This window comes from Anabrus simplex, chromosome 1 (genome assembly GCF_040414725.1).
Source record: "Anabrus simplex isolate iqAnaSimp1 chromosome 1, ASM4041472v1, whole genome shotgun sequence".
NCBI classification, from domain to species: domain Eukaryota; kingdom Metazoa; phylum Arthropoda; class Insecta; order Orthoptera; family Tettigoniidae; genus Anabrus; species Anabrus simplex.
In genome coordinates, this window is record NC_090265.1 from 1491553036 (window position 1) to 1491579966 (window position 26931).

The 26931-nt window shown below is 39.1% G+C and overlaps 1 protein-coding gene across 1 annotated transcript in view; it reads right to left on the reverse strand.

The window, feature by feature from the left end:
- Cdk7 (Cyclin-dependent kinase 7) overlaps window positions 1-26931 on the reverse strand; it is a 149955-nt gene that overhangs the window by 31534 nt on the left and 91490 nt on the right. Inside the window, exon 7 of the mRNA XM_067153252.2 lies at window positions 2994-3166. Within this exon, the coding sequence (XP_067009353.1) occupies window positions 2994-3166 (173 nt within the window). The remainder of the gene's footprint in view (window positions 1-2993; window positions 3167-26931) is intronic.

Below are 26931 nucleotides of genomic sequence, written 5' to 3' on the forward strand. Positions count from 1 at the left end.
AATGGTCACTTACAGTAGTGTAATAATAAAGTAAAGTTAACATAATTAGCCAACAACAACAACAAACAAACAAACAAACAAACAAACAAACAAACAAACAAACAAACAAACGAAACAAAACAACAGGAGTACAACAAGCAATTCCATGGAAAGAAAATATTACAAGAAATACTACTAGTTTAACATTCTAAACCCAGCGTCATTATATTCAAATTCACACACAAATTAAAGTAATTCCAGTGCTTAACACTATGGCTTACAATACTATAGGATGAACTTACTACTAGCTTAACAATGCACGTGATAATATAAAAACATAACTACCCAAAAACTACAACAACACTAGTACAAAAAGCAATTCAATGGAAAAAAAATTATTACAATAAATACAACTAGTTTAACATTCTAAATTCAACATCATCATCTACAGTTTCACACACAACTTATTTATTTCCAGTACATAACACTATGGCTTACAAAACTATAGGTTGAGCTTACTACTAGCTTAACATTACAAGTTATAATAAAGTAAGGTTAAAACATAATTATGCGGGAAAAAATGTTACAAGAAATATTACTAGTTTAACTTTCTAAATCCAGCATTATCATATACAAATTCATACAAAACTTAAGTATATCCAGTATTTAACACTATGGCTTACAATACTATAGGTTGAACTTACTACTATCTTAACACTCAAGTGATAATAAAGTAAACTTAAAAAAAAAACATAACTACCCAACAACAACAACTGGAGTACAACAAGCAATTCCACGGGAATTTTTTTTTTTTTACAAGACATACTACTAATTTAATATTCTAAATCCAGCATAGGAATAAATGAAAGTGAGGAGCCTGACAAAAGTAAGTGGAAGCAATGCCAGGACTCAGCTAAGGGCCCACCGAGCTCGACAGCTGCAGTCGCTTAAGTGCGGCCAGTATCCAGTAATCAGGAAATAGTGGGGTCGAGTCCCAATGTCGGCAGCCCTGAAGATGGTTTTCCGTGGTTTCCCATTTTCACACCACCCATCGTCGCCATAAGACCTATCTGTGTCGGTGCGACATAAAGCAACAAAAAAGCTAAGGGCCCTGTCGTCGCCAACCCATGCTCCCAAGTTAAGAGCCCGTGTGGCCTTTTAATTGTCTCTTATGACAGGCAGGGGATGCAGTTGATGTTATTCTACCACTCACAGGGGGAAGCAATATAAGAATCTCACAGTTCAAATCAAGCAGATGGTAGCTGTGCAGATTCATGAAGAGGAACAACTTTGTTCTTCAAAGGAGAACATCTGAATGTCAGCGACTGAGGATCATTCCGATAAATTAGTGGAATTCCATTGGTATATTAGATTCAAAATTACATTTGCGCAATTTCCCCTCTCCCCATTTTCTGAGGTTAAAAATCCCTACAAAAAGCGGGAAAAGTACGCAAGTTTACATTGTTTCATTATGAATTAACACACAATCAAACCAATCAATCCTAATCAAAAGAGATGAAATGCTACCTTGGATATGCTAGCATGGAAAGCTGTATCAAACAAGACTATGGACTGATGTTCCAAAGAAAACTAATGAGAAATAAAATGAACACAATAATAAACTGAGAATAGTCATGTGGCATGAAAATGAAACAATAAATCATACGTTTAACACATTAGGGCAGCTAAACAATTATTGGTCGACTGTTACTTTGATGGGAGGTTTTGGGTTGGACAAAACAGGTGTTAATGCGAGGGATGGGTAGGGCAAAGCCAAAAGGTCAGGTAGTTTTTTTTTTTTTTTTTTGCTAGTCGCTTTACGTTGCACCGACACAGATAGATCTTATGGCGACGATGGGACAGGAAGGTGCTAGGAGTGGGAAGGAAGCGGCCGTGGCCTTAATTAAGGTACAGCCCCAGCATTTGCCTGGTGTGAAAATGGGAAACCACGGAAAACCATTTTCAGGGCCGCCGACAGTGGGGTTCGAACCTACTATCTCCCGAATACTGGATACTGGCCGCACTTAATTGACTGCAGCTATCGAGCCCGGTGGTCAGGTAGTTTGGCAGGCGTGTAAGATCGTATTCAAGGCACACAATTATATTATTAGAACTTACACTAGCTGTCACGACTAACGCGATACAAGTAACCATTCAAACTGCTATAAGGAAACATACCCTACTTGTTCCTGTACTTTGTGTTTATTCTAACTTCCGTTTAATAATATTGCACATTCAGCCTATTTTTCTGTTTTCAAATGTTTCTTTTTTTTCTTTTTTCCCCAGTAAAATGGCAAGCGGTCGAATGCTATTTTCAAGGCCTCATGTATGTATGTATTATCTGCGCACTTTTTAGCAATAGATTTATACCCTAGTGTTGAATCGGTCGACTTCGGTTATCTTCGAGATTCGTATTGGCAACCTTTGAAACACAAACGAAGAATCGCTTATCATCGCTGTGCGACATCTGGTGTACACTTTAAGTACTCGTAATGTTGTTGTTTACACAGCAAAGCCAAACTATAGAATTCATGCTAGGAACACATTTCGCATTGGGAAATGTTATATAGTATTATATATTGTGTGTGTGACACAGTTGTTGGCGTAAGACAATAAAGGTTTAGAAAATTCATATCGATCAATCATATTATTGATTCAGTTCAGATTTTATTTCCATTCAGTTGGCAGTACTACCAGAACTGGCAGTGCTCCCTTCTTATCCCTCAACTGAGTACAAAAATCTATCACTAAAAAGTGCGCGTAGAATATGTATGTATGTATGTATGTATGTATGTATGTATGTATGTATGTATGTATGTATGTATGTATGTAAAAGAGGTTTTTGACATGGGAGTAAGATCGACACTGTTCACATATAACCACTATATGCTGTCTGACAAAGCAGGAATTTGATCCTACAACCCTGACTACAACAATTACACATCTTATTACAGTAATTACAATATTCAGCTGACTTGGGCATCATAAAAAAATGCTACAAAAGCATACTTTACCTGAAGTATGGCATCTGTAGTGCCTCTTCACAGGTACATCTAGCAAGAGGATAAATCGATAGCAGTTTTTCTATTAATTCCAATAAATCATCACCAGCTGCAGTGAATATGTGCTTCAACGGAGTACCAGGAAATGATTTAAACTGGATGAAATCTGGAAGGCTGTTCATTCCCTAAAAAATTTAATCAACAATGTTAATAATGGAATGCAAGTGTATTTTAAAGAGAATTACGATATAATAACTACAAAGGTATGAACAATAACTGTATTCATTCTGTACAATAAAAATAAAATATAAGAAATGTTATAATTTTACAGCTTGTTCCATACTATGCTATATACCATCAAACTGTTTAATACCGAGTATTATCTTTGTATTACAGGACATCTACCATGTACTTTACAGTCATATGGGTGGGAATGATAGGTGCCTCACCATAGTGACTGCAGCTCATATCCTAGTCTATGTATTTGGGATTTTAGACATGAATTCATATCCTTTAGTGGAGATTCTACAGAAACTGAAGCTACAATGGCTGTGCTCAAGGGAACTTGTGCTACTGCCTTTCTCTCTTCATCGTTGGCGAAACCTTCCTACCACTGGCCCATCCCAGCTCATATTAGCAACCAGTTTCACTACTTCCATGTTTGTTATATTCCTCGGCATCAAATACCATATGTTTACGCAGCATTTGCTCTGGTACTATGAATTATATAATTAACAATATACCTATTATTGGGTGAAGAGAGAGAGAGAAACACAAAAAGGAATACAAAATGGGATAAACAGAATTACAGTTAACTGTGGGAAAGGGAGCAACAGAAAGAAGACAAGGACAAACAGAAACAGAAAAATATGAAAGGACAAGGACAATATCAACACCTTTATATACTGCCCTGTTCACATAGTTGGGCTCTCTCATCAATCCCAGTTCTTCTATATCCTTCTCAACCCTGTGATGAGCTTCTTTCTGCTTACAAGTAATGTGCTTCATTTCGGTTCTGTACTGACTTTAAATATCTGGGATAAAATTCTAAAAGAATTAAATTGTATAAAGGCCACCTGTTCAATACACATCTGCCATTTATAAATGGCCTGTCTAAAAAGCTACATAGGACATGTTTCGAACTAGCCTAGAGGTCATCATCAGCTAAAATAACATAGAGAAGAAAAGCATATACAGAAAACAGTGATACATAAAAAACTTGAGATAAAATACAATCAACAAATGCAATGGAAATCTATGTTTAAAATGTACACAGCTTCAAACTGAAAATACAATCAAAAAATTCAATGGAAATCTGTGTTTAAAATGTACATAGCTTCAATCTTGGATGAATTTAGTTGTAAGCGTGGGTCCAACTGTATTGCATACAACTATTGGTTGGCTGGAGGAAATACTTAAAAATTGTGAAGACAGTTAAATGTTCTATTTGTCATGCTTCTGGAAGTGGAGTGAAGTTTTGAAAAATCCGTTACATTTCCTCATAGAGAATACAAGTATAGCCAGGATCTGAAAGTGACAAATCAAAAAGCCGAGTATGAGAATGAAAAATGAAGTAGAAGTAAAAGATAATATGAAGAGTAGCAAAATATTACTTACTTCCTCTTTCCTCCAGCTCTGTGCTTGTATAGACCATGTTGGGTCGGTGTTGACCTCCACACTGACTGGTGACTGTTCTGATGGTGTATTGGGTGGGGAAAACAGCGGATGAGGGGAAGGAGAGTCAGAGGAAGGATGAGAGGACGGACCAGTAATGTGTGTTGCGACAGACTTAATTGAGGTTTGCTTAAGATCTTTCTCGATTATTGTATCAACCAGGATGTTAGTTTTTCCTTGGATTTTATGAAGATTATGGATAGGGTTGGATTTTTGATTGATGTTTACATAAATATTTTCTACAATGTTTAATAAAGTTCCCTTTTTGGTTATATGTAGCATATCTAGATCTTTATCTATGGTGGAGAATGAGTGATTGTAATCTTTCATGTGTTCACTCATAGCGGAAAATCTTTTGTATTTAGCTGAATTAAAATGTTCTTTGTACCGGATTTGAAAGTTCCTCCCAGTCTTTCCGATATAACTGGCATTGCACTGGCCACACATCAGCATATTATGGAATTTCTGGAAATGAACTTTAAACTTTTAGTTCATACATATCTGGTCAAACCCAGTATGGGGAGGTAAATGGGATGCCCTCAAAAGAATCTGAGGTGAAATATGGGGTGCCTCAGAGGTCCATATTGTTTCCTTTATCTTTCTCATCATGATAATGTCTGGCTCCATTGCTAAATGGTTAGCGTGCTGGCCTGTGGTCACAGGGGTCTCGAGTTTGATTCCCGGCAAGGTTGGGAATTTTAACCACAATAGGTTAATTCCGCTGGCATGAGGGCTGGGTGTATGTGTCGTCTTCATTATCATTTCATCCTCATCACGATGCGCAGGTCGCCTACGGGAGTCAAATCAAAAGACTTGCATTTGGCGAGCCGAACTTGTCCTCTGACACTCCCGGCACTAAAAGCATTTCATTTTATCATGATAATTGCTTTTGATGAGAATGTACACATGCAACTCTTAACTCTTCTGACCTCATGTAAAAATCTACATGAATTATAGTTGTTGTCTGAACGCACATTAAAAGAAGCTAAATTATAGTTTAAAATAAATGATTTTCCTCTCAATTAAGAGAAAACTTAAAAACACTTTCAACCTCAAAAATCAAGGGAATGAATTGAAGTATGTTACACTATTTTTTTTTTTTTTTGGTTTATATCTTTGAACCAAAGCTGATATGCAAATACTTCATTAACCATATTTGTGTCCTGATTATTCCAAGTAGTATACCTACTTCGCAACCTGAAGCATATGTGCGTTCAGCATATTTTTAATTTTTCAGAGTATTTTTGGGTCAGGATTAAGCTGTGAGCTTGCATCCGGGAGATAGTGGGTTTGAATCCCACTGTCGGCAGCCCTGAAGATGGTCTTCTGTGGTTTCCCATTTTCACATCAGACTTACTGTACCTTAATTAAGGCCACAGCCGCTTTCTTCCCACTCCTAGGCCTTCCCTATCCCATCGTTGCCATAAGACCTATCTGTGTCAATGCAAAGTAAAGCAAAAAAAAAATTTGGCAACAGTTTGTAAATGTACAAGGATACAAGCTGTAATTTGATTTATGGAAGGCTTTATTGGGTTGTGATATGGTTTCTGGTTATAATATGCATGGGTGTGTTAAAAATATATATTTGTTTATGAATTGTAACACTATTTTCTCATGCACTAGAACTGCCTGGCTTTTCGGGACAAAGAAAATTAAAAAATAAATCTCACATACAAGGCCCCCCAATGTAATTCATCAGAGAAGAACAACGATTCCGCTTCGAAGCGGGTATAAGACTTACTGTAGCTTCGATGATCCACACACATTTGTCAATAGTTTCGCCCGTATGGCCCACACAATGAAAACACATGTCAAAGTCATGCGGTACATCTGTGTGTCACAGCTTTTAAATGTCCGCCTCCATAGCATAGGCCTACTGCAGCCCTGATGACATTGCACAAATACGTGAATAGTTTTGTGTCCGACCTGCGCATTGCACGCATGCTATATGTCTATGTTTTGTAGTTAAAAATGTCCGCTAGCATAATGGTTTGCACAATTAGCTGCCATTCTCGGAGGCCTGAGTCTAGAGATTTAAGAATGGCAGGCAGGCTGATATGTGGTAAAAATTGTATATGTAGCTCACTTCTGGAGGGCAAGCCTAACAATGAGCTGCACCACCTCAGGATGAGGAAACAAGTTTACTAAAAACAAAAACAAAACAAAAAAACTGATGAGCCCACTGCTACACTAGGGCAAAGCGCTGGTAATTTCACAACTGAGAAAGCCTAAAGATAAAGAGCTTAAATGTTTTTAACATTTGCAATCGATGAAATTAAATTAGGGTTTCCTTCTAGGAACCTTAATTTTTTATATAGGCCACAGGCAGGCATTTATACAAGTGGAGGCACATGCTTCCCCTAATGCACCGTCACTGAACTGTCCTACACAGGAGGCTTGCAGTGGTGTCTCAACAGCGCACTAGTGCCAGCATCTGATGAGCCCACTGCTACACTGGGGCAAAATGCTCGTAATTTCACAATTCAAAAAGCCTAAAGACATTAAGAGTTTACTTTAGTTAAAAAAATATTCACAGTTGTTGCTATTAATATAGCAGACGAGATCATTAACAAAGTGATCGTTTAATATCTCGTAAGTCGGGCCAATATAGGTAATGTTTGGAGAGAAGCGGGTTTAAAACATGATAAAACAATCCGATCATAACGACTGTTTGATGTAGCCACAAAGACGCATACACAAAATGCTGTCAATTGTGTACACTATGTTATTTACAAATTATATATACATATTCTACACGCATGCACTAATGAACCGCCATCTTGAGTAACATTTGACTGCTACAGTAGCATGTCAACAGAATCACAACATGAGTTCACGACTTCCATACAAGTCTCATTAAAACAACTGAACTCAACCCTCAAGACTGCCTCTTTATATACATTGCCTGGCCAGGCTTCTAGAGGAATATGACGCAACATGTTTTCTCGTAATTTTGAGAGTCTCCAATAACCTATTTACAATGAAAAGAATTTTCTATACAAATGTAGTGACAAGATGCGTGTTTTGGACTATTACTGTGTGTTGCACAACACTGATTTGGATTTATACATCATATATACAGGTAATAATAAATTATATACTATTAATTACGTGTTCTTACATTAAATAAACTCATATTAATATACACACAGCAGATGTCTCATGACATAACCTCACAAATAATACGATCATGATTTATACAAAATAAAGTCCGTACATAACTATGTAAATAATAATAACACTAATACTAATAGATGTAAACAACTTCATAGCCACACCTCACAAGTAATAATAATAATAATAATAATAATAATAATAATAATAATAATAATAATAATAATAATAATAATAATAATAATAATAATAATAAAATCATAGTCATGGAGCTCAGTATTTCCATTATTTCCATTATTTACCCTCTGCGAACCATGTGACCTTGCCGCGGTGGGGAGGCTTGCGTGTCCCAATGATGCAGATAGCCGAGCCGCAGGTGCAACCATATCGGATGGGTATCTGTTGAGAGACCAGACTAACGAATGGTTCATCGAAAGGGGGGTAGCAGCCTTTCGGTAGTTGCAAGGGCGGCAGTCTAGATGATTGACTGATACGGCCTTGTAATAATACTCAACATGGTTTAGCTGTGTTGATACTGCTACACGGCTGAAAGCAATGGGAAACTACAGCCGTAACCACCTCCCAAGGACATGCAGCTCTCTCTGTATGAATGATGTGCTGATGATGGCTTCCTCCCGGGTAAAATATTCCGGAGGTAAACTAGTCCCCCATTCGGATCTCCGGGTGGGGACTACACAAGAGGGGGCGATCATCAGGAAGATGGATACTGACATTCTGCGAGTCGGAGCGTGGAATGTTAGAAGTTTGAATCGTTGTGGTAGGTTAGAGAATCTGAAAAGGGAGATGGATAGGTTAAAGTTAGATGTAGTTGGTATAAGTGAAGTACGTTGGCAGGAAGATCACGATTTTTGGTCAGGCGACTACCGAATTATCAACACGAAATCAAACAGGGGTAATGCAGGAGTTGGTTTAATAATGAATAAGAAAATAGGGCAGCGGATAAGCTACTACGACCAGCATAGTGAAAGAATTATTGTCGCCAAGATAGACACCAAACCAATGCCCACCACAATAGTGCAAGTCTATATGCCTACAAGTTCAGCGGATGATGAAGATATTGAAAGAATATATGACGAGATAGAAGATTTAATACAATATGTCAAAGGTGACGAGAATCTAATTGTGATGGGAGACTGGAACGCAGTGGTAGGCCAAGGAAGAGAAGGTAGCACAGTAGGATTGGATTGGGACAAAGGAACGAAAGAGGAAGTCGGCTGGTTGAATTCTGCACTGACCATAATTTAGTCCTCGCCAATACTTGGTTCAAACACCACAAACGACGGCTGTATACGTGGACGAGACCTGGAGACACTGGAAGGTATCAAATAGACTTCATTATGATTAGGCAGAGATTCAGAAACCAGGTGTTGGATTGCAAAACTTTCCCAGGAGCAGACGTGGACTCTGACCACAACTTGTTGGTCATGAAATGCCATCTGAAGTTGAAGAAATTGAAGAAAGGAAAGAATGCAAAAAGATGGGATCTAGACAAGTTGAAAGAAAAGAGTGTGATGGATTGTTTCAAGGAACATGTTGCACAAGGACTAAATGAAAAGGCCGAAGGAAACACAGTAGAGGAAGAGTGGAGAGTCATGAAAAATGAAGTCAGTAGGGCTGCTGAAGAAATGTTAGGAAGGAAGAAAAGATCAACTAAGAATCAGTGGATAACTCAGGAGATACTAGACCTGATTGATGAACGACGAAAATACAAGAATGCTAGAAATGAAGAGGGCAGAAAAGAATACAGGCGATTAAAGAATGAAGTGGATAGAAAGTGCAAGGTAGCTAAGGAAGAATGGCTGAAGGAGAAGTGCAAGGATGTCGAAGGCTGTATGGTCCTGGGAAAGGTAGATGCTGCATACAGGAAAATCAAGGAAACCTTTGGAGAAAGGAAATTTAGGTGCATGAATATTAAGAGCTCAGATGGAAAGCCACTTTTAAGGAAGGAAGACAAAGCAGAAAGATGGCAGGAGCATATCCAACAGTTGTATCAAGGTAACGATGTAGATAATTTGGTTCTGGAACATGAAGAGGCTGTTGATGCTGATGAAATGGGAGACCCAATTTTGAGGTCAGAGTTTGACAGAGCTGTAAGTGACCTAAATAGGAACAAGGCACCTGGAATTGATGATATTCCCTCTGAATTACTGACTGCCTTAGGAGAAACCAGCATGGTAAGGTTATTTCATTTAGTGTGCAAGATGTATGAGACAGGAGAAGTCCCATCCGATTTTCAGCAGAATGTTGTTATACCTATTCCCAAGAAAGCCGGTGCTGACAGGTGTGAAAACTACCGCACTATTAGTTTAGTATCTCATGCCTGCAAAATTTTAACACGTATTATTTACAGAAGAATGGAAAAACAAGTTGAAGCTGAGTTGGGGGAAGATCAATTTGGCTTCAGAAGAAATGTAGGAACACGTGAAGCAATCCTGACTTTACGTCTGATCTTAGAGGATCGAATCAAGAAGGACAAGCCCACGTACATGGCATTCGTAGATCTACAAAAGTCATTCGATAATGTTGATTGGACCAGGCTATTTTTGATTCTGAAGATGATAGGGATCAGATACCGAGAACGATGAATTATCTACAACCTGTATAAAAATCAGTCTGTAGTGATAAGAATCGAGGGCTTTGAAAAAGAAGCAGCAATCCAGAAAGGAGTGAGGCAAGGCTGCAGTTTGTCCCCTCTCCTTTTCAATGTTTACATAGAACAGGCAGTAAAGGAAATCAAAGAGAAATTTGGAAAGGGAATCACAGTCCAAGGAGAGGAAATCAAAACCTTGAGATTTGCCGATGATATTGTTATTTTATCTGAGACTGCAGAAGATCTCGAGAAGTTGCTGAATGGTATGGATGAAGTCTTAGGTAAGGTGTACAAGATGAAAATAAATAAGTCCAAAACAAAAGTAATGGAGTGCAGTCGAACGAAGGCAGGTGATGTAGGAAATATTAGATTAGGAAACGAAGTCTTAAAGGAAGTAGATGAATATTGTTACTTGGGTAGTAAAATAACCAACGATGGCAGAAGTAAGGAGGACATAAAATGCAGACTAGCACAAGCAAGGAAGAGCTTTCTTAAGAAAAGAAATTTGCTCACTTCAAACATTGATATCGGAATTAGAAAGATGTTTTTGAAGACTTTTGTGTGGAGCGTGGCATTGTATGGAAGTGAAACATGGACGATAACTAGCTCAGAAAGAAAGAGAATAGAAGCTTTTAAAATGTGGTATTACAGAAGAATGCTGAAGGTGAGATGGATAGATCGAATCACGAATGAAGAGATACTGAATCGAATTGGTGAGAGGAGATCGATTTGGCTAAATTTGACGAGAAGAAGAGATAGAATGATAGGACACATCTTAAGACACCCAGGACTTGTTCAGTTGGTTTTTGAAGGAAGTGTAGGTGGCAAGAACGGTAGGGGTAGACCAAGGTATGAATATGACAAACAGATTAGAGCAGATGTAGGATGCAATAGTTACGTAGAAGTGAAAAGGTTAGCACAGGATAGGGTGGCATGGAGAGCTGCATCAAACCAGTCTGTGGACTGATGACTCAAACAATAACAACATCCATGGGTTAGAGAATACTGTTTCCAAGTTATACTAGTCTATTACACTTGCATCATGTTTTACTCGCCAACGTACCTAACACATAATAATAATAATAATAATAATAATAATAATAATAATAATAATAATAATAATAATAATAATGTTCTTGATTTTAGATCCCACTTACTACTTTTACGATTTTCAGAGATGCGAAATAAAACATACTATGCGTTAATAAAAAATGGAGAAAACGAATGCACAAAATTAAACATTAGTATAATAAAACGCATTGCCGCCACACCTGTAGATATCCATAAATGCAGCAAGCTTTCCTGTTATTTATTATTATACTTTCCATTGTGGAACTTCTGGTACTTTCCGGGCACATGATAGCATACCTAACCTAAACAATGAAAGTTTTATTGACCACCTAATCAATACAATTCCGGTAGGTTGGCATGCTTTCTACAGCAAGGTTTCATTCGGAAGGGGTGGCGTCTGCTGCACATACCCCAACTGGGATTAACACAGACCATCTCCAGAAACCATTTGTGAATAGATTCTAACTGTTTGGACTCTATAGTGGAGAATTAAACTATTTTTTAAAGTTTCAAAAAGAAGGGATCTCAAATGCTCTCGATGGCAGTGCATGGCTGAAGAGATGGCTGTGAAGATGACACCATTTGGGATGACTACATGCCGGTAGCAGGGAAGTTGGCGGCACAAGACGACGATAATTCAAATGAAAGCAGTGATCAGGTATACTGTGTAGTAGGCTTACTGCTCAACTGACAGAGACAAATGACTGGCCATTAAATTCTTTTGTATTAATATTGCATCATATGATAATATGATACTCTTATCCCTATTTTCTACGGGGTCGAGTATGAAGTGAGACGAATCTTCGTAGAGAGTTTTTACAACAGGATGAGTTTTTACAACAGGATGCTCTTCCTGATGTCAACCTCATCAGAGGAGTTAATGAGTTGAATCGAATAACATGATATAAGAGTAACTAAAACTGACTATATTTAGTTTATAGAAAGGCCTAAAAGTCATGTGTTCACCATTTATTGTCTTCTTTGTTTTTTAAATTTGGAAATGCTGCCTTCCAACGAAGGTGGGCAGTAGGACTCAGAATACAATCACAAATTTGTTAAAAAATAGTGCAGAATACATACACGTACAATGTATGGTTCTTTATACCAAGAATTCACGGGACAAAATGGAAGGCTACTGCATATTGGAACCTCCCCTACATTTTGTGGCTATAAAGTGGAAAAATAGTGGGTCTAATACGCACGGAAATGTGATAATCCTGTAACATTAATTTGTACATTGTATTATAAATGGTGAATTGTTTAATTAGAAGTAATGAATTTCATCTTGGTCTGTGGTAGGATTATTATATATAACAAATTCCAACTTATAAGTTTGAGAAGTTGATAGTTTATTTGTAGATGTTTTGAAAGTGTATGTTATATAATAATTCTTATCAATGACAATAGAACAAAAAGAAAATGTGTTGCCATGGCACTATTATAGACATACTAAAAAAAAGGAGGCTATTGATTGATTAGAGATATACTGTATGTCGTATGAAGTAAAGACGAATTAAAAGGATATATTTAAATAGTACAACTAAATTATAATTTTAATGACATTTGTAAGGATGCCATAAATGCATACTGGAGTGATAAACTTCAGAAATTAGACAATACCCTAAAATAAGCCAACAAGAAAGATATAAAGCATAATGAGGAGATTGAGAAATTAGTAGTGCAGGAGAGGAATTAAGTAGTAAAGCTGGGAAGAGAAACCTAGACGAAACCAATATGAGAGACCATGTTATTTAAGTAGCAATATAAAAAATATATAAACATATATATTATAATTAGAAATAAATTATAATCTCAAATGCTAGGAAGCAGTCTACACTTACATTAAGTACTATCATAAATTTAAGAAGAATGAGGAAAATAAGCAAGTTTAGAACAGAAGAGTATGAATTAGAAGAAGAATTTGGGTCTGCCACCTGGTTTGTCTGAATAATGAACAGGTTTTAATGTTATTCAGCTGATGGTGATCATCTGCTGGTTCAGTGATAGAGGTGTTAGTGAGGAGGTGTTCGAAAGCGACTGACTGTGACTCATCACCAGATTAAAGGAAAGGAGAATTTACCGATTTATTTCTTCATAGTGCTTGATAGAAGTACAAGTTAGTATATGAGACTTTGGTGGACAAAGGGTTCATATTGTAAAATTTTGGTGTGTGCATGGTGGGGTGTTTTTTTTTTTTTGTTCAGAAATGTGTAGTGTGTGGTAATTTGGAAATATATAGGTAATTAGGGACCTTGTCAGCTATATGATCATCACCTACGGAATGGAGTTTGTTCATGCTCAAGTGAATTGTTCGTTCCTGATTTTTTTTTTTTTTTTTCAGGTAGTGCCTGATTTCTTTGTTCAACTTTGTTATTTGTTTCGTACATTATATTTTGCCATGTATGTATTTCTTTTTTATAGAGGGATTACAAGTTTGCTCGTACGTGATATTTTAGAGTTGCAAAAGAAAGCTGTTCGCACTACTGCCAGTGTTCCCCCTTACTCTCACTGTAAATCACTACTCACTGAACTGTCTATCCCAAGAGTAAACAATTTATACGTATTTAATTTTCTGTATATGTAAAGAGTAAGCCCAGGAATTATTTGCCATAAGGTCGGAACACCATACGTAAACTACACGTACCTACCGATATGTCATCCTACTATCTTGATATGTCATGATGTAGGTTAAAGAAAACTCAAAACTGTCATATTCTGTTATTATTACTATTATTAATTTTATTGGCCACATTGGGCCACTTGAGTCATTCCACATTTACTTCCTCTTTGAAGGTTGCACTATTTGATTCCTGTCAGCTTTCCAGTACTTTTCCATTTGTTCCGATCGCAATTTTCTCAATTTGTCTGAAATTGGTATAGCCCTTTTATGTGTCATTTTTGCTGAACACTTGTGAGTCTTAAGAAAGGTGTTAATTTTATTTTTATTCTCTGCATCTGCTATCTCAAATCCAATTGCTTTGAGATCTTGCTGAATTTTGTGGATCCATTGCCCTGCTGTCTTCTTTCCAAGAATCTGAACTGAATTCTAGAAAATTCAAGTGCTAGTATTTTAAGTGTTTCACCTGGTCTTCTGTGAAGTGCATTCTTCAAATTTGGAAGAAAACTGAGAACTTACACAAGACATGGGATTGTGATAAGTGTTGAACATCCAAATCTTCACTTGTCTTGCACTGAATTTCAACAACATACGCTTGCTTCATAAATTTTATTTATAATTCATATCTTGCCTTAACTTTTATTGATTTTGACTGATGATCAAATGATGATGAAGACGACACATACACCCAGTCCCTATGCCAGGGGAACTAACCAATTATGGTCAAAATTCCTGACCCTGCCGGGAATTGAACCCGGGATCCCTGTGACCAAAGGCCAGCACTCTAACAATTTTTTTTTTTTTTTTTTTGCTAGTTGCTTTACGTCGCACTGACACAGATAGGTCTTATGGCGACGATGGGACGGAGAAGGGCTAGGAGTGGGAAGGAAGCGGCCGTGGCCTTAATTAAGGTACAGCCCCAGCATTTGCCTGGTGTGAAAATGGGAAACCACGGAAAACCATTTTCAGGGCTGCTGACAGTGGGGTTCGAACCTACTATCTCCCGAATACTGGATACTGGCCGCACTTAAGCGACTGCAGCTATCGAGCTTGGTACTCTAACCATTTAGCCATGGAGCCGGACTCTTGGAGAAATCATCACACACAGTTTAAATGAGAAACATGGATGAATAGAACTAACAAAATGAAAAAAGTCCAATTTCTAAACTGGTCATAGTATAATAAGAAATACCTGTCAATAGACACTGCGATCCAACACTATAAAACTGTTAATTCTCCCAGAAGCCAATTACGCTTGTAAAACCCTGTTCCAAATTAAAAATGGAAGAACAACTTCTCAAAACTGAAAGAAGAATCATCAGAAGTTGCATAAATAAAAAGTACCAGATCGAAGGATTCTCCAGATAATGTAAAACAAAAGCTAAAGGTTTCCATCTATTCAATACTATTTATTGTAACCTTCAAAAAGTTACATATGTTTGATGAAACTAATAATTTTTTTAAATTTTAGATGGGTTTTCCTTTTGCTAAAATTTCATGATGTACTGTAATCGAGAGCCATACTGAAAAGCAGTGGAGATGATCAGTCACACTGTCTGAGGAGCGTTTTTGCAGTAAAACATTTTCACACTTCTCCCCTGAACTTCACCTTGGAATTTGCGTCTGTTAAAGTTAGTTTTGATGATTTTTATTAATTTGGGATGAAGACCATATGATTATATGCTTTTTTGAAAACTATGAATGAGATAGAGAGCTGTTTATTTCTGCACTTATAATACTCCATCATTAGTTTCAGGCTGAGAATTTGGTCTGGGCTGCTTCTGTATGGACGAAATCCTCCTTGGTATGTTCTGGTTATAGAGCATTTTTGACCTCCTAACCCTATATAACCTTATGGAATAAATTAAGTCAAGAATTCAGTCAGCTCCCACAGAACATTTTCAAAAGTCGTCTTTGTACATGGTTTTCAGTAAATCTAATAATAATAATAATAATAATAATAATGTTATTTGCTTTACGTCCCACTAACTACTTTTACGGTCTTCGGAGACGCTGAGGTGCCGGAATTTAGTCCTGCAGGAGTTCTTTTAGGTGCCAGTAAATCTACCGACACGAGGCTGTAGTATTTGAGTACCTTCAAATACCACCAGACTGAGCCAGGATCGAACCTGCCAAGTTGGGGTTAGAAGGCCAGCGCCTTAACCGTCTGAGCCACTCAGCCCGGCTTCGGTAAATCTATGGTACTCCAATGCTGAGTGCATTGAAGAGGATTGGAGCAGTCTATACTAAATTCAAATATTATTCCCTAGGTGTGTCTATATACATGCTGGCTATTTAAATGTGCTATGTATAACTGCATTCATTAAAGATATCTATAACAATTGCGCTTGTTCTGATTTCATTTGAATAGCCATCATGCACTGAACAGGAAGAGAATCTTCTGCTACATGTTACGAGGATTCAAATCCATCGACAAACTGGAAGTGTGGATGGACAACAGCATCACCGCACCGCCGATGGACTTCTTTTTTACAACACTGTACCGGTAATTCATTTTTGTTGTTGTTGTTGTTGTTGTTGATAGGCAGATCAGGATCATCCTGCTACCGTATGCGACAGTAGGCGGTACTACTTCCGACTGTCTGACCGAGGGTCAAGCGGCCATTACGAAACTTGACACTCAAAGGATGGTGGGGGACAATGGCTATGGGTGGAGGAGCCCTCCCTTTGGAGGCCAGGTGAAACCTTTGTGTAGGAAATGACACACAAATTCACACGAGGAGAACATGGGCAACAGTTTAGATGGCGGAAGACGATCTCAGTCCCAACGGCAGATAAAACAGAAGAACTTCCTCTGGCCGAGAGGTGAAAAATGAAGTGGGCCTTATAAGTTCAAAACAGCTGGAGGAGTACGTGGATATGGTAGAGAACACCAGCAACAGATAATGAAAATTAGACTGAGAATGAGGAACGAAGTGAAGGACTTCATACAAGTGTATGCACCACAGACAGGGAACAAAGAGGAGGATATTGAGGAATTCCTGGAGAAACTAGAAAAGGTGATAACCAATGTGGAAGTGATTATAATAGGAGACTTAAATGCACAAATAGGAAACTAAAGACAAAGATGGGGATCATAGAGTTATGATAGCAAAACAGAGTGGGAAAAATGGAAAAATTTAAGGAGATAAGAGACAGTAAAATAAAAGCGTGGAAATTACAAGATAAGAATGTACAGGAAGAATTTGTGGAGAGACTGAAACAACAAATTCCAGTTACTGAAGTAAGAAATGTGGGAGATGAATGGTCCAACTTCAAAAGGGCATTTGTATGTTGAGCAGAGCGTGCCTGTGGTAGAACAATGACGAGAGTGAGAGAAAAGGAGACACCGTGGTGGAATGAGAAGATGAGAGAAGCAGTGAAAGAAAAGAAGAAGAAAGCACGGCAAGAATGGAATCAGCAGAGCCTCCGTGACTCAGGCGGGAGCGCACCGGCCTCTCATCTCTGGGTTCTATGGTTCATATCCCGGTCACTCAACGTGAGATTTGTGCTGTAATAAGCGGAGACGGGACAGGTTTTTCTCCGGGTACTCCAGTTTTCCCTGTCATGTTTCATTCTAGTAACACTCTCCAATATCATTTCATTTCATCTGTCATTCATTAATCATTGCCCCAGAGGAGTGCGACAGGCTTCGAAAGCTGGCACAATTCCTATCCTCGCCGCTAGATGGGGGCTTCATTCATTCCATTCCTGACCCGGTCGAATGACTGGAAACAGGCTGTAGATTTTCATTTTTATCTTGATAGTAAAAGGGAATGTAAGAAATTGGTAAGAGAAAAAAAAGAAAAGCTTGGAAGAATTTACACAAAAGATGGAAGCAGATGGAACTGGCAGTAAAAGAATGCTGTATGGAATTATATAGTGTGATTCAGGAGCCCCTTCCAATATTGTTTGCTGCAGCCCACCTAACGTTCACATGGTTATAGGGGTGCTATTCCCCTGCAGGCGTACTGTATGGTACTAATGTTCAGTGAGCACATTATGCACACGATTCTGAACCCTCATGAAATGATGTATCATCCACTCGCAAAACATTGCGCCTTGAAATAATGTAACAACGTCCTTTTACCATGTAATGTTAATGTATCGTGCTTCGTGACCGGGTGTAACGAAGAGGGTAATCAATGCATAAAAATAGGTAACAGTGCAGTAATTAATGTCTTAAACACCGCACCAGATGGCGTACGTACTCTGCTCTCGTCGTACTACCAGGAAGTTTCCAGCAGTGTAGCGTAGCGGATGGGGTTAGGCGTTCACCTAGTAATCGACGGAATGGGCCAGCGGTGGTTTGAATCCTGCATCATTAAAATATTTTTGCATCAATGTGATGTTTGAATACGTAAACATAGGCCCACGTTCACCACATTCAAACAATAGAATGACGCTGTTATTCATCTTGTGCCCTGTGCATACTTCACTGGTCAGGGCCTGAATGTACTGTCCTCTCTGCTGTCATTCGGCATGTTTTCCACAGAGGAATACGTTGACATGCTCCTCATTTATGGGGAAGCAAGACAAAACGCATGCGAGGCACTACGTCTGTACCAGGAATGGTATCCCAACAGGCGACACCCGGCTGATAAGACATTCCGCCATGTTGAAATACTCCTAAGGACAACAGGCGTGATTTCCAACCAGCCACCAGTCCGCGATAGCCCGTTACATCGGGTGAAACAGAAGAGGCTGTTCTGAAGGCAACTCATAATAATCCATACATCAGTATAAGGGCGATTGCATGGCAGGTGAACACATGACACCCATCCGTCTGGTGAATACTGCATGAACATAAATTTCATCCATACCATCTTAAGCTACACCAAAAGCTCCATGGGCAGAATTTTGAAGCTTGAATAGAGTTCTGTTGGTGGCTATTAGGCAAGCTGGACAATGATGCAGCATTCGTATCACATATCTTATTCTCGGACGAATCGCGCTTCCACAATAATGGGAACGTCAATCGCCAACACATGCACTATTAAAGCCCGGACAATCTTCACTGGGTACGACAAGCGGCTCATGAAGTACGATGGGGAGTGAATGTTTGGTGTGGAATCTTGGGGGATCGACTGATTGGACGTTATTTCTTTGAGGGCCACTGGACAAGCCATGCTATCTGCACTTTCTGTGCCAGGAACTCCCACTGCTGCTGGAGGATGTGCCCTTGCACGAACGTTTGACGATGTGGTTGCAACAGGATGGAGCTCCATTACATTCGACTTTGCCCGTTTGTAACCATCTGAACAAGGAACTGACAGGGAAATGGATAGTATGAGGAGGTCCTTATTCTTGGCCCATCAGATCACCGTATTTAGCGCCGTTAGACTTTTGTGGGGTCATTTGAAGAACGTCATTTACACTCAAGCACCAGAAAACCCCGATCAGCTCCGGCAACTCATCACGGACGCCTGCCGAGCAATTACACCTGGAATGCTTCAGCGTGCAAGCCGATCTATTGGACACCACGCCTGAATGTGCAAAACCAAAACAGTCATAACATCAAGCATTTGCTGCGATAACACATTGTCAGGGCAGTTGTGTTTCTATTATTTCCGGTCTGTATGTGTCCGGCCTGCTAACTAATCGGCCCTTCTTAGGGCCGCAAACACATTCATTCACACGCAATTTGCATGAAAGCAGGTACTGAACTTACATTTCAAAAATTTGTCATCTTCGCCCTGGACTCGAACCTCCCACCTGACAAGCAAGCCTGCTCCGCCACGCCTTTACCAACCACACTATGGTTCCATAAGGCACGCTGGGCAGTTTATAGCAAGTATTAGGTTTACTGCGGTCACAATATCAATCTAGTTTTCGCCGACGTGTCAGGTTCATATGACCTAGAAGGCACAAGCATGTCTTCCAGTGTTTAATATGAGTATAACATTAAGGCATCCTATCATTGTGAGGCAGTAAATACCAAGATATCCAGTTGTGTTGTCTGAGCATACCGACAGGGCAGATGTTTTCAGGACGGAATTAATATTGTGGGTGGCATAAAACTACATTGGAAGGGGTGGCTGAATCACGCTGTATGAATAGGAAAGAATTTATACAAAGCTGATGAAAGAGGAAGGTGGACAGTTAATAACACATCCAGAATAAATAAAGATGGAAGGAGGGTTTTGATAAACTGCTGAATGTGAGTAATTGTGCAGAGGAGACGGTAGTAATATGGTATGACGACTTAACAGTAGATGATGTAACCATGTTAGAGGTGGAATTAGCAGTCCATAAAATGAAAATGGGGAAGGCACCAGGAATGGATTAAATCAGTGGGGAAATGATAAAAGCTGCTGGACTACAATGAGTGTACAGATTGTTAAAGTGGATATGGAAACAGAAACGTGTGCCAGAAAACGGCTAGTGAGTTTACGTTGCACAGACACAGGTAGGTCTTATGGCGACGATGGGATGGGAAAGACCTAGAAGCTGGAAGGAAGCAGCCATGGCCTTAATTAAGGTACAGACCCAGCATTTGCCTGGTGTGAAAATGGGAAACAACAGAAAACCATCTCTCGGACTGCTGGCAGTGGGATTCGAACCCACCATCTCCCAGATGCAAGCTCACAGCCGCACGGCCAACTCGCCCGGTTGCCAGAAAAATGGGGAAAGAGAATAACAATACCGGTCTTTAGGAAGGGGGACAAAAATGCATGTGATAACTATGAGAAATCACATTCTTATCACAAATGGCAAAAATACGGGAAAGAATATTACAGAGGAGAATAAGAAGAAATGTAGAAGGGGAGTTGCAAGAGGAACAGTATGGCTTTAGAAGTGGAAGATCTAAAGTGGACCCAATCTTCAGCATGAGGCAATTAATGGAAAAGAATTGAGAATATGGAGAGGATCTGGTTATGACATTCACAGAACCTAAGAAAGGCACATGAGTGTTCCCAAGGAGAAGGTGTGGGAATGGGAAACCACGGAAAATCATCTTCAGGGCTGCTCACTGTGGGGTTTGAATTCACTATCTCCCAGATGCAAGCTCACAGCTGCATGCTCCTAACTGCACTACCAATTCGCCCCATAAAGGATTATTGTTTTAAGAGGAAGTAAAACCAGGTAACCATCTTCTATACAACACTAATCAGAGAGAAAAAACTGAAGGGATCCGACACTTCATAAAAGAAGGTATCGGCCAAAGACAAGGGCCGTGAAGGGTATGAAAATAAAAGACTCCCTATCCCTCGTAACCTAATAGTGTCGGGGTCGGAAAAGAACGAGCTGACCAAGGGAGGTTGGAAAGGATATATGAAAGTGATGATGATGCTTGTTTAAGGGGCCCAACCATCTTAGGTCACTGTCCCCTAGTGGTACAAAATGAGATGAAATGTAATGGCAATTTAAAATTCCAAAATTCATCCAGTGACCAGAATTCAAAACTTGATGATGAAGAATGAATGGATGAATAAGAATGTAAAATAATCAGCGGATCCAACTCAATATTAAAAGTTAAAAATGAATAATAATTCCAAAATCAATCCATTGACTAGACAACGATGAACAATTATTATGAACTTAAAACAATCAGTGGATCCAACCCGCCATGCCCCACTTTCCCAAAAACTAACTTAAAGCAATTGTATATACTGACCAAGGAGCTGCTTCCAAAGCACAAACCTGAATCGATGATCCAAAATCCACGTCAATGGCCCCTCAATGGTACTTATTTTGCTAGTAGAGTAGAACCATGGTATTTCGCATGTAGCGGTACTAATCATAAGTAATGTAGACTCATGGTGTTCCTCACAATGTGGCACTCACTACTCGCAGGTGAGTGAGCGTACGTGTACTACGCACAGGTATTGCAGACCTATAGTTTTTCCTCACATAATGGCGCCACTCATATGCAACACAAACCCATGGTGTTCCTCAAATAGTGATACTAATCACAGGGACCCGTACTATCGCGTGGTGTTCCTCACACAGTGGGGCCTAATCATAGGCAATACAGACCCACGGTGTCACTCATATAGTGGTACTAATCACAGGCAACGCCCATCCCCGTGGTGTTCCTTGGAACGCAGACCCATGATGTCCACAACGAGTTGCTGAAACACCCCAGCAAGGTTAGCCACGTTTTATCTCCCGGGGGTGTTCCACCTGAACCTAGACAGAGGGAAGCCTCCATCATAGTGGCAGATACTATACATGGGTACTGTAAACCCATAGTGATCCATCCACAGATCATGGTATTCCTCAAGTAAGGTCGTCCATATTTAACTTCGCTGAAAGATTATTTGCAAGAAGTGTTAAACTACCTCATTAAATATGCTTATATTTGTTCTCCTATGTTTTTTCAACAGTTCAACAGGAACTTCCGTTTTAAATACGGACAGCAACAATGGACATTGATTCCGTACGAGATGTTATGGCAGACTTGTCAATTACAAGTCATATTTCATTTTTTAACACTGAAGACAAAAGTTTTTGCAAGAAGTGAGGTCAATTTGTGTAAATAATGTATATATTTTGCTTTTCTCAAATAGTCCTTAAAAAAGGCTTTGGGTTCTTCCATTTTTCAGTTTCTGATTTTTGAGTTTTGTAATCTACCACGTGATTTTATGGTTGATGAAGTCCCAAACAGAGACGAAACATGTCCCTAAGTATTTTTAATATGTCCCAGTTCGTGAACCATGGGCAACGTCTGAGTGGCCTAGTAAGTGGTCCTGAGAGTCGGGATGCCAGTTGCTATGGAATGGGAGTGGGCATCTCGGACATATTCTGAGTCATGGCCCTCCTTGTGCTCAGGCGGCTAGGACTATACAATTCACCGGTGGTCCATAACCCGTTAGATGAGAGATCCTCACTTGGACTATGTGCAAGTAGCGTAGCATCCTGCTTCATGAATTTACCGAGCTCAGAACAGGGCAGAGTCTGGGGTAGGGCTCTTTATCAGGAATACCATTGCACGCAACATAGTTTCTGTTAGGCACGTAAATGAGCGAATGATGTGGGTAGATCTGTCAGTTGGAGGAATTAGGACTAGAACTGTGTCCATGTATCCACCATGTGAGGGTGCAGATGAGGATGAAGTTGAAGAGTTTTATGAAGCATTGAGTGACATCGTGGTCAGGGTCAACAGCAAGGAAAGAATTGTGCTAATGGGCGATTTCAATGCGAGAGTTGGGAACAGAACTGAATGATACGAAAGGGTGATTGGTAAATGTGGGGAAGATATGGAAGCTAATGGGAATGGGAAGCGTTTGCTGGACTTCTGTGCTAGTATGGGTTTAGCTGTTACGAATACATTCTTCAAGCATAAGGCTATTCACCGCAACAAATGGGAGGCTAGGGGCACCAGATCCATAATAGACTATATCTTAACAGACTTCGAATTCAAGAAATCTGTTAGGAATGTACGAGTTTTCCGCAGATTTTTCGATAATACAGACCACTATCTGATCTGTAGTGAACTAAGTATCTCTAGGCCTAGGGTAGAGAAAGTGAAATCTGTTTGCAAACGAATAAGGGTAGAAAATCTCCAGGACGAGGAAATTAGACAGAAGTACATGGATATGATTAGTGAGAAGTTTCAAACAGTAGACAGCAAGCAGGTTCAGGATATAGAAAGTGAATGGGTGGCATACAGGGATGCTGTAGTAGAAACAACAAGGGAATGCCTAACAACAACTGTGTGTAGAGATGGGAAAAGGTGAACATCTTGGTGGAATGATGAAGTTAGAGCAGCTTGTAAACATAAAAAGAAGGCTTATCAGAAATGGCTCCAAACAAGGGCCGAGGCAGACAGGGATTTGTACGTAGATCAAAGAAACAGAGCGAAACAAATAGTTGTTGAATCCAAAAAGAAGTCATGGGAAGATTTTGGTAACAACCTGAAAAGGCTAGGTCAAGCAGCAGGAAAACCTTTCTGGACAGTAATAAAGAATCTTAGGAAGGGAGGGAAAAAGGAAATGAACAGTGTTTTGAGTAATTCAGCTGAACTCATAATAGATCCCAGGGAATCACTGGAGAGGTGGAGGGAATATTTTGAACATCTTCTCAATGTAAAAGGAAATCATCCTGGTGGTGTTGCGAACAGCCAAGCTCATGGGGAGGAGGAAAATGATGTTGGTGAAATTATGCTTGAGGAAGTGGAAAGGATGGTAAATAAACTCCATTGGCATAAAGCAGCAGGAATAGATGAAATTAGACCTGAAATGGTGAAGTACAGTGGGAAGGCAGGGATGAAATGGCTTCATAGAGTAGTAAAATTAGTGTGGAGTGTTGGTAAGGTACCTTCAGATTGGACAAAAGCAGTAATTGCACCTATCTATAAGCAAGGTAACAGGAAGGATTGCAACAACTATCAAGGTATCTCATTGATTAGTATACCAGCCAAAGTATTCACTGGCATCTTGGAGGGTGCGATCAGTCGTTGAGAGGAAGTTGGATGAAACCCAGTGTGGTAGATTATTAAAATCAAAGGTATTTATGTTGACAATTGGGCTTCAGTGAGAATTTATGGTAGAATGAGTTCTTGGTTCAGGGTACTTACAGGGGTTAGACAAGGCTGTAATCTTTCACCTTTGCTGTTCGTAGTTTACATGGATCATCTGCTGAAAGGTATAAAATGGCAGGGAGGGATTCAGTTAGGTGGAAATGTAATAAGCAGTCTGGCCTATGCTGACGACTTGGTATTAATGGCAGATTGTGCCAAAAGCCTGCAGTGTAATATCTTGGAACTTGAAAATAGGTGCAATGAGTATGGTATGAAAATTAGCCTCTCGAAGACTAAACTGATGTCAGTAGGTAAGAAATTCAACAGAATTGAATGTCAGATTGGTGATACAAAGCTAGAACAGGTCGATAATTTCAAGTATTTAGGTTGTGTGTTCTCCCAGGATGGTAATATAGTAAGTGAGATTGAATCAAGGTGTCATAAAGCTAATGCAGTGAGCTCGCAGTTGCGATCAACAGTACTCTGTAGGAAGGAAGTCAGCTCCCAAACAAAACTATCTTTACATCGGTCTGCTTTCAGACCAACTTTGCTTTACGGGAGCGAAAGCTGGGTGGATTCAGGATATCTTATTCATAAGTTAGAAGTAACAGACATGAAAGTACCAAGAATGATTGCTGGTACAAACAGGTGGGAACAATGGCAGGATGGTACTCGGAATGAGGAGATAAAGGCTAATTTAGGAATGAACTCGATGGATGAAGCTGTAAGAATAAACCGGCTTCAGTGGTGGGGTCACGTGAGGCGAATGGAGGAGGATAGGTTACCTAGGAGAATACTGGACTCTGGTATGAAGGGTAAGAGAAGTAGAGGTAGACCAAGACTACGGTGGTTAGACTCGGTTTCTAATGATTTAAAGATAAGAGGTATAGAACTAAATGAGGCCACAACACTACTTGCAAATCGAGGATTGTGGCGATGTTTAGTAAATTCACTGAGGCTTGCAGACTGAACGCTGAAAGGCATAACAGTCTATAATGATAATGTATGTATGTATGTATGTATGTATGTATGTATGTATGTATGTATGTATGTATGTATGTATGTTTTATTTAAATAGTTCACTTGTAAAGTGATGTGTGTTGATTGAGTGGACCAAAACCTAACATTGTTTCTTAGTTTTAGTGATACAAATCGCAAGAAAAGTCTACTCATGGTGTTCCTCGCGAGATGGTACTAATATTAAGTTAAAGGAAGGTATATAATGGTTCCACCTTTCAATACTATTAAAATAATAAATGTTGTTTACATTCCTATTTAATTAAAATTGGTACTGGTTTTGACCAGTATTAATGGTCATCATCAGCCAATCTATATATATATATATAAAATAAGAGTTTTGTCTGTACATTGCTCAGAATTTGAAAAGAATGGTATTTCTGTATTGGTCATGTCCATAGTAACAAGGAAATGCATTTTTTACTTTTCCGTAATTTCTGTCTGTCTGTCTGTCTGTCTGTCTGTCTGTCTGTCTGTCTGTCTGTATGTATGTATGTATGTACATGCATCACTAGAAAACGGCTGAAGAGAATTTAATGAAAATTGGTATGTAAAGTCGGGGGATGAGCCGCTACAATCTAGGCTATAAATAATTTTACTCACGCTGAGTGAAATGGTAGTTTAGGGGAAGGCCTAAAATTTAATTCTCAAATATTTATTTTATTAGTGGTCCTATCGATAAATACTACATAACGAAAGTTATATAGAATTAAATTTCCAATCATTTATGCCATACATTGTTACTGTACCGGCTTCGATAATACAGATATTCATCAATTTGTATTTTTGTTGCCAAGTCCACATAAACGCCGAGCCATGAGAAAATGGGTTAAAAGAATTTAATGAAAATCGGTATATGGAGTCGGGGAATAAGAAACTACAGTCGAAGTTATAAACAATTTTATTCACCCTGGATGAAATTGTAGTTTAGGGCAAGGTGCTTAAAATTTAATTTTTAAATACCCATGTTATTGGTCCTACCGAAAAGTACTACATAACATAAGTTATAGAGAATACAATTCCCGATCATTTATGTTTTATTCAGTTTTACTGTACCGACTATGATAAGAGTGGTATTTCAGAGTCGGAGGAAAACTAAATGTAGAGGCCTATATTATTGAAAGTGCATAACAATGATCAACAATAACATTACATTGACCATTGTTTGTTGTGATGTTCTTTGTCTCTTATGCTGCTCCTCAACTCAAATAGATGGGATTACTGCTGCGTAACGAGTATAACAGCCTGACTGAATATTGGGGGAAAATAGCTAGGGAGTTAGAAAACTTTCTTCTCTAGCATGCCATTTCTCTGGTTCATATATTTTCTACTGCCGGTACGTTACAGACTGGTTCATCAGAGTATTCCAGCTATTCGATAC